Raw genomic sequence first — 9357 nt, 5'->3', positions numbered from 1 at the left:
GGCCCCGGGCCCCGGTGAGGAGCCGGGCGGGAAGGCCTGACCTCCTCAGGGGAGCTCGGTAAATCCCACCGTTTTTAGGATTCTCCTCAGCTTTCTCTTCTTCCAGCTTCCTAAAATGATTATTTTTTTGAGGGGGGGACACGGAGTGGGGTGTCGTTCTTCTGTCATGTCGGTAGCAAGGAAGCGGTGTGGCCCCTGTGGGGAGGAATCTCTCTGCCAGAGTCTCCCCGGTTCTGCCTGAGGTGAAGTTCTTCGGGGTTAAGAGCTTGGTGCCTCGAAATAAGTCAGAAGGTGGGTGGGAGGGTCAGTCTTTCAAAATACATTCAACTCTGTGATGCTACATGTATCTGTTCTCCGTGGTGTTTTTTTACTTACATTGCATCTACAATGTACATCTATATAGATTTTTCACATCTTTGCAACATGCCTGCATCTAATTGCGTGCACCTGGAGAAGACAGAGCTCAATTTCTAAAAAAGAAGCTGCCCCCGCTGCCGTATCAATGACTACTCCTTAAGCATTTAACGTTGTTATTGTTCTCTATTCTACAAGGGAAAAAAAAAAAAAAAAAAAAATCCCAGACAAATGCCTTTCCCCGGGCAAAGGAGTTGGGCTGAAGACCTCCCGGAGAGGTGATCATTTAACGTTGTTATTGTTCTCTATTCTACTAGGGGAAAAAAAATAATATAAAAATCCCAGACAAGTGCCTTTCCCTGGGTAAAGGAGTTGGGCTGAAGACCTCCCGGAGGGGTGACGTTCAGCCTGCAAACTTGTTTTCTCCTCCAGGGAGTGTTGCAACTGAGATCTCTGAAATTGATTCCCCAACAACTGAACAGTTTGTCGAGGAAAACAGCGAGAGAGACCGAGCACAGAGTGAGCAGAGTCAGTGCGGTACGAAGACAGATAAAAGTTACTGTGTGTACAAGGATGGAGGAGAAAATGGAAAATAGATCCGTTTTTGTTTTCCCTGCCTTAGAACCTGAATAAAATGGAGTATCAGCCTGTGCCAGAGTCTCCATTTTGAAGACAATTCGAGGTGCGTTGATCCCCAGGCAGTGCATCTCTCTCCCTTCTCGTTGGCGCTGACCTCCCTTCTGCCTCTTCACACTTTCTCCTGATGGTGGAGGAGCCTCTTCCCACAGAATGCTCAGAGTCCTCCTTCGGCAGCCTTTTCCCCTTCTCTCTCTCCATCTCCGTGCAAATCTCTGAAAAGCTATTTTATCTCTTGCTAACACGCTGGCACCGAGCCAGTTCCTCAAAATCGTGGGGCACGCTGGCGCCGAGCCAGTTCCTCAAAATTGTTTTTTTTTTGCTGCTCTTAATGTTCTTTCCCATAATAGCGTGTAATCTTCATGCTGCTGGTAGCAATTCAGTGTGTCTGCGTGAGTCGCACACCTCTCCATTACTGCCTTTTCACGGGGTGTACGTGGCCACCTCGCCCTCTGCTGAGGCCCCCACTTGTGTGGTGTGTTTTGCTGCATTAGCGATGCTTTCTAGCTTATGGCATCGCCGCCGCTCCGCCTCGGTGGCTGCAGAGAGCTAATAATGAGCACGCATCCAAATGTTAATTGCTGCGCCTTGCTTTCAGTGTTGATTTCTTTTCCTTGCTAGAATCCACTGCAGGCGTAAGAAAATCTCAGCAGTCTGTGATTTTCGCATTGCAAACTTTCAGCTGTACCCTAGGATTACAGCTCATATCTGCAAATGAGTGAGAAGGAGGGAAAATAATTCAGAAGAATAGGCTCTTTTGGAAAAAAACAACCAAACAACATTTTCTTATGCTGCAAATGTTAAGGGGGAAGTCGCCGAGTTCCCATCACCTCTCCCAGGGCTCGTGTTGGGTCGGGGTCCCAAAGGAGGGGTGTTACTGAGCCCCTTCCCCACTGCAGGTCCTGGAGTTCCTTGTGGCTGTGGAGCAGAAGGGCATGTCCCCAGGAGGTCCTACAAGAGGAGAGAGAGAGGACATCTCCAAGCACACCTGGTGCCATGCTGGGGGTGAACTGGTTGCTCTCGTTTCACTGCCCTGACACAAGGAGCTCTTTCCCCAGGTAATTTTCCAGTGATGCATCCAAGCGCCTGCCCCACGTGCGCTCCTTTGTGGGCAGCCCGTGCCGTGTGGTTGTGCTCCTTTTCACAGTCAGTGGGTGTGTTAGTCCTACGCTTTCTGTAATTAGGGAGGTAACAACACTTGTGGCTAATCCTGAGTACCATTTCCAGACCGCAGCATGGGGCGCATCCTGTTTGCCAGCCTTTCCCTCTCTCTGTCCATGGCTTTTGGTTGCCCACCTTTCAGGCTGAGTGCCAGGCACCAGGGCACCACTTCCCAGTGAGCTCCTCTTATTTCCCTGAAATAATTTCTTATTTCAGGTTGTGCAGCAGAAATTAAGCTGTCTGAATTAATTTTACTAATATAGGCAATAAAAGCCTGGAGCATTATGGGTGTTATGCTTGTCAGCCATCTGAAATTCCCAGCCTTAAAAAGCATGAGAAGTTTTGCCTCTTTTTCTGTGTCACCAAAAACCTACAAAGCAAGTATATATATTTTTTTTTTTTTTTTTGTGGAGCTATTTACAGAAGGCTGTGGGCTGCTTCGTAGGAGATTTCAAGCCAACTGTCTTGATATTTATAATTTACTGGCTGGGACAAAAACAATGTACAGAAACCCATGATTAAATTAATTTACTACTACTTTTTTAAAACACAAATATTGCAGTTTGCTAGTTCTACGTCATAAGCTGTAGAGAGCTGGCCTCTATTTTGGACTGAGCAGAGTTTTCTTCCCCGTGGAGAAGTTTCACAAATTCTCAAACTATCAATTTTACAGGGCAGTAATGGGCACAGAGAGACCCTGGGGCCTTTTGCCACCCCCTCGGGAAGGGAAAGGTTACATGGCTGTAATTATTCACACCACACACAAGCAGGAAATAAAGTGGGAGATCAAGCAAAGCATCAAGTCAGAGTGAAGGAGCTTCTACTGATACTTCAAAACTGAAGGAGGCAGCATCCCAGGTCCTGCTCCTTCCCCACGGGGAAGGTGAGGTGCCAGGTTGGAAGCAGGGGAGGGAGAAAAAGGGAATATGGGGGATATTCCCAGTCGGACAGAGCGCTGGTGCTTTGCAGAAAGGTGAAGCTTAGGTGCTGTTGGCTGTGGTTGGGATTTGTAGCTCAGGGAAAACTTATTTTCCTCTGAAATGAAATCAGGGTTCCCAGAATAAATAGGATGACAAAGCCCATGATTTCCCACTTTCCTTGTTGATATTTTCGTGTGAAACAAAGAGCAGGCATTGTGAAGGAAAATAGCTCTTCCTTTGTTCCATGGAGAAATGCAGTAACCTTCCATAGATCAACAGCTGAGCAAAAGTCTGTCAAGGGGCAGGCAGAGGGGGGAGATTATTTGCAGATAACAGGCATTTTCTCATAAATGAGCAAGGTTCAGCTGTAACTCAAGGACCTCAGCAACCATTTCAGCCAATGTTTCTCAACAGCAACCATTCAAAGGCAGTTTTCCAGGTATCTCAGAATGTGCATTTATTAAATACTGCTTGTTCCAGGCAGAAGGCCCCACACCAAACATCCTCTGGTTTTCAGATACTGCCTGGGAACTCTGGGATTTCTGGCAGGATAAATTCACTGTGGATTCAGCAAGTACAAGTATTTTTCAGAGAGGAGCATCCAGCACTGTACTGTATGTTTGGTTCCAAAACCATTAGGAATAATTTGCATAACAATTGATGCCGTAGCAGTTAAAGGAGCCGCCAAATCCAATTCCCTTCCCTGGAAGTAGTTTTTATGCACCTGAAGCTTTGGGAATTAGCAGGGTTTCTCTTGAATTGGCATTAGAAATAGTCTGCTTTTTGAAATAACAAGGTGTTTAAAAATAACCACGAGCTTTTCCACAGTGCTGTTCTGTCCCCGAGAGCCACCCCACGCTGGTGGCATCTCTGAAGGCAAAAGGGAGAGAGGGCTCCAGCTGCAGAAGGTCAGAGCAGGACAGCTCAGACCCAGGTGACAGCAGCGCTGTCCCTTCCTCTGTTGCGACGTCTCAGAATTCCCTTTATGCCCCGAATCTGACCTGCAGCTCACGGAGACCTGGAGCTCTCTGGGAATCAGCTTTTGTGAGCCCCCTGTTGTTAATTCTGCACTTTATTGGCAGGGAAAAGAGCTCTTAATGAATTGAAGTCAATCACTTCTCCCAAAGTACCTGATATAATGGCATTTAAGTGTGTGTTAAGCAGCAGTTTTACGTTGTCTTCAATCAGGACTCCAAAGCGTGCCTCTAGTGGGAAAAAAAAAAAAGGAAAGAAGAAAAAGACAAGTAACTTTTTAACCTTTTTATCTGTTTCTTTTTGCTTCTTTGTGATACATAAAGAAGACCTGGAAAGTTAACTCTGTTTCTATATAGACTATTCTACTTGGATCTGTGTGCCAGAAACACAGGATTTGAGCTTCCTGGGGTTTGCTGAAGGTTCCAGGGAGAAATGGAGAATCTTTGGGGATTGGCCAAAGAAACAAGAGGGTAAAGTGAGCGTCTGGTCTGCACCAACACCTGCCTGGAAGGGGTAAAGGAAGGAAAGGTTCAGCAGGGTTATATCAGCGCTGCGGCTGGAGGGAGACTCAGCTCTAGATGCCAAGGAGCAGCTTTGGTAGCCCTGGCAGCTCTGGCACAAGGCAGCATTAGCAAAGAGCTGGGAGGTTGTTTTTTTGTCATTTTTGGTGACCCGAGAAAATAAGTTAACAGATGGCGTTCAGCAATGGCCTTTTTAGAGAAACACAACATTTTTGCAACCTGTCTTTAGCCAGCACTGATACACGGACGAGCAGAATTAATTTGGTTGTAGGCAGTCTGCTCAGGAAGGACAGAAAAACAGCTCTTCTGACCTGCACCGGATTTATCATATTACACAAAGCAGATCACTTGGGTAACACTCAGAAAATGCCTTGAAATTGCTTCGTGAGAGAATACAACCTTCTTCCTGCTCTCCGACCCCTCTAACCACTCGCGTTTGATAACCTTTGCCTCCCTCCTTTCGATTACTGACTCTAATTTTCACATCCTGTTTTATTTCTCCAGCATCAGCACAGTCCCCTTCTGGGATGGATGGTGTCCACCAGAGCTCCTGTGGCACAACGCGGGTGGATCCCAAGGTGTCTTGGGGACAATTGAAGATGTGGTGGTGGAACATACAATCGTGTCCCCCTGCGCAGCGTGGTTTCATCGGGTTATATTGCCACAGGCCTTTGTTAAGCCCTCGAAGAGCAGGTGAGGGAGAAGGCAGCCCTTAACGTGAAGTGCAGCCCACGGAGCATTGTAACGAAGCGTAACTCCTGTTTTAATTTGGTCGCTGAGCTTTGATTGTCTTTGAATGCTTCAGTCCTGCTTTAGGGCCCTCCAGGGACTGCGCTTTTGTGGGCGATGAATGAAAGGAACTGGGATATTGGCTATCTTTCCTTTTCCTTATCTTGCCAAAAAGTTGAGATTTGGCAAACCTTTTGAAAAATAACTGGAAGCAGGGCCTGAGCAGAGTTGCTCACTGTTTCCTAGTATTGCGGGGGGGGGCTTGGAGCTGTAGCTGTATGGTAATTAGCTAACGACTGGCTTTGTGGCCCTCCTTTGTGCAGGACGATGGAGATGATCTAGGAGCACCTGAGATGACAAGGAAGAGTCTCCAGGACAGAGTCACTCCAGGTAACTTCTCCCTTGTCCGTTCCCTGGGAGGTGGTTATGTTGTGTGATGGGATTAGCATCCCACATCTGCCATGATTTAGGGAAGTTCAGGCTGGGAACTGATTCTTGAAGGACAACCCTCACCAGCAACGACAACACAGAGGGGATGGCAGGTTCTGGCCCTACCTGAGGAGGGGAACACCAAGCCTCAGCCCCTTCTCAGAGTTGCCTTGATTTCTTCAGGGGAATTTCTGCTGTTTCCTCGGGAATCACAGATTAACGGCTTCCCTTTTGCGCAGACGGTAGCATTTCTCTGACTCTCATGTGCAGTGAGTTCTCCTTCCTGGGGGGGTTCAAAATGATCCTCAGCAGCCCTTTCCCCACGCAGAGCCAGTGTTGGAGGGGACGTATTTGATCTCCTTGCCCAAACTCAGCTCTCCAGCTGGAAGCGTGCGTTGCTCCAAGAGAGGGGATGGGGATAAAAGAGGAGGGCTCGGTGGCTGATGGAAGGATGGGGGGACAGGCGGAGGCAGAACCAGGGCAGCAGAGGGATTTGGGGTGCAGGGCTGGTCCAGCAGGGAGCAGGAGAATGTGTGGTGCTGGTGAGCTGTTTGTTCCTTGGCCCGTGCACTGCAGCAGAGGGCACCAGAAAGCAAGAAAACCTTTGCTCTGTGCTCACAGCCTGTAAAATACCAGTGTCTTTGTGGGTTAGGGAGGCTGAGGGCAACGGGATTGGCTTTGTGCTTGATGTGGGAAGGAATGATGAGGAAAGGCTCGACCATCTCCTGCAACTTGCCACCAACACCGGCAGCGTAACGGCCACGAGCCCTCGGCTCCTGGATCAGACCCACGCTCAGGCTGCAGCTTTGGTTTAACTCCCACCTGCAATGGGACAAGTTGGTGCAGAGGCCGGGTATCTGGTGGCCTTCCAGAGTGCTCAGGGCTTGAGAGCTCCTCGAGGGGGGGAAATGGGTCTCTGTCACCTGTGTGCACCCTCCAAACCCTGCCGAGGATGCTCCTGGGACCTCTGTGGTCACACTTAAAGCTTAATACAGTTCCCTCCCTGAAAGGAGGGGGTAGCCAGGGGGGGTCGGTCTCTTCTCCCAGGGAACAGGAGATGGGACAAGAGGAAACGGCCTCAGGGTGCACCAGGGGAGGGTTAGGATGGATATTGGGAAAAAAGGTCTTCATGGATGGGGTTGTGAAGCCTTGGCAGAGGCTGCCCAGGGCAGTGGTGGAGTCCCCATCCCTGGAGGGATTTCAAAGCCGGGCAGACGTGGTGCTGGGGGACACGGGTGGTGCTGGGGGACACGGGTGGTGCTGAGGGACACGGGTGGTGCTGGAGGACACGGGTCAGCGGTGGGTTTGCCAGCATTGGGTTGATGGTTGGACTCCGTGATGTGAAAGGTCCCTTCCAACCGAGACCGGGACACGGGTGAGTGGTGGGTTGGTCAGTGCTGGGCTGATGGTTGGACTCCATGATCTGAAAGGTCCCCTCCAACCGAGACCATTCTGTGATTCAGTGACTAATGTCTGCGTTAAGGTTTCCCGCACGGCTCTCCCAGCCCCCCCACCTGCGGAACGGAACGGAACGGAACGGAACGGCACCGGGGCCGGGTCCCCCTCCCACCCCTCCCCGCAGCTCCCCCGCTCCCGGGGCTGGGGGGGGACGCGGGGACCCCCGGGGCCTCCCCCGGCCCCGCTCCCCGGCTGCGGCAGCGGGAGGGCGGAGGGAAGGGGCCGGGCCGCAGCCCGTCCGCCCCCGCCCCCGTCCCGCCCCCGGCCGGTGCCGGTGCCCGTCCCCCGGTGGGTCTGTCGGTCCGGCGGGCGGCGCCTGCGGCGGGCGGGGGGGAGTTTCCAGGAAGTGGCCATATTGGATCCATTCAGCCGCATCCCGCCGCGCCGGGGAGAGCCGCGCCAGCCCCGGCCATGGCCGCCACCGACCTGGAGCGCTTCTCGGTGAGCACCGGCCCCTCTCTCCTCGGGCGGGGGGGGAGGATTGCTGGGTTGGGTGGGTTTTTTTTCCCCTTCGAGGGCGTGGGGAAAAAAACCCACCCCAAAATCATCCCCCCGGCAGCCGGGGGAGGCTGTCCGTGGGTCAGCGGAGGCGGGGAGGGGGGCTCGGCGTTGGGAAAGGGGCGAAACCGGTGTCCGGTGCGGGGAGAGTCCGTGCGGGAAGGTCCCGGCGTGGGTTGGGAGGCTCCGAGGCCGCCGGTGCTCGGTGTGATGATGAAACCGGTAACGCAGACCTTCCGTGAGCTCTGCTCGGGTGCGGGAGGCGCTCCCCAAGGGTGCCCGGTGTCCCCGTCCCTGCGGGCAGAGCGCACCCCGCAACCAGGGGCGGGAAGGAACGGGGTCAGACCTTCCTAAATGAGAACTGTTTACACACCGGTGGTAACCAAACACTGAAACAGCGAGTAACTTAACGGTGTGTGTATAGTGCCTGAGAGACAGACTGATTCAAACACAGCAAACCCTTGAGGGTGAGCGGTGAGCCGCTGTCTGAGGAATGCTGTACGGCAAATATGGAGCGTGACCCGCGCACCGCCGCCTCGCTGCAGCTCACATGTTGTATAACTGCTATCGGAAGTCAATCTGGCTAAAATCTGTGTCAGCTTCAAACTATTCTTTGTCTAAGGCTTGAGTTTTTTGTTGTCGTTGGAAGGCTGCTCCCGTTAAATAGCTCGGTGATGCGTCTCGCAGCCTCTCGGGGCTAAAAACATCTTTACCGCACTAAATAGCATAGCTCTCAAAAGTCAAAAATGTCTGGTGTGATATTGCTAAATAAATGGGAACAGCAGTGGTGGATGTCTGAATTATAGGCATGCCGTTTGAGCACAAACAAGTCCCTGCTACTGTTTTCTCTGTAAACTACTTACTGCCAAGAATCTCAAACTCTGCTTCATTTCTTTGAATTCTGGCCCAAAAGTTTCCAGCTCAAGAATGAATTTGCAAGACTGTAACTTACTTAAGACTTGCATAAAGGAAAATTGATTGTGGGCTCTTATTTGGGAAAGCCAATGCTTTGAGACTCTGGGAGAGCAGATTAAGGTAAAGCTTCAGTGGCAGGGAATGGAAACATCTTAACTGTCTCATGACAACTCTTTCTGTGTTTATATCATATATAAATACTTTTAACCTTAATTTGGTGTGTCTCTGCAAACTTTCATAGGTGTTACAAGGAGCTAAGATATTGCCTAGCCCGGGAGACAATGAAACTTAATCTTGTGTTCTTTGGTGTGCGTATTTGAAGGTTTGGTGAACTTGTGTAAATATTCTGTCACTTTTATTTATAAAAAGAAAGGCGGCGGGGGGGAAGTTCCCAAAGGTGCTTGGCTCTCATTTTGGGCACCGAAGTGAAGTGGCTGGGCTCCAACAGGACTTTGGTGCCCAACTCCATCAGGAGAAAATCCGCCCGCTTTGTGCGGGGAGCCAGGGTGAGCGCAGAGGGATCTGAGGGCCCAGTAGATCCCTCTGGGTTGTGCTGGTCTTTGCTTGGGACTAGTTTGCCTTTTGCCTGGAACCACAGATCGGGTGGGAGAGCCGTGTCTCCTTTCCATTTGGTGTAGGGCAGAGAACTGTCCCAGCTGCAGTTTCCTTTATCCTTGGTGAATGTCTCAGCTCTGAGGCTGTTCCTCCAGCAGTATCACAGGAACCTCATGATGAAGGTGTTCCCAGCTGTTCTTTCTGCA

General features: G+C 50.9%; 1 protein-coding gene across 2 annotated transcripts in view; it reads left to right on the top strand.

Annotated features, from left to right (window-relative positions):
- Positions 1 to 7496: 7496 nt before the first annotated feature.
- Positions 7497 to 9357, top strand: part of LOC106891342 (septin-8) — a 39657-nt gene continuing 37796 nt past the window's right edge. For both annotated transcript variants that reach the window (XM_014947794.1, XM_014947793.1), the window contains exon 1: positions 7497 to 7624. In XM_014947794.1, the coding sequence (XP_014803280.1) occupies positions 7595 to 7624 (30 nt within the window). In that variant the 5' untranslated portion in view covers positions 7497 to 7594. The remainder of the gene's footprint in view (positions 7625 to 9357) is intronic.

This window comes from Calidris pugnax, unplaced genomic scaffold (assembly GCF_001431845.1).
Source record: "Calidris pugnax isolate Ruff unplaced genomic scaffold, ASM143184v1 scaffold27, whole genome shotgun sequence".
In the NCBI taxonomy this organism is placed as follows: Eukaryota; Metazoa; Chordata; class Aves; order Charadriiformes; family Scolopacidae; genus Calidris; species Calidris pugnax.
The sequence above is the reverse complement of the archived record's forward strand: the minus strand, read 5'-3'. Positions and strand labels throughout refer to the sequence as shown.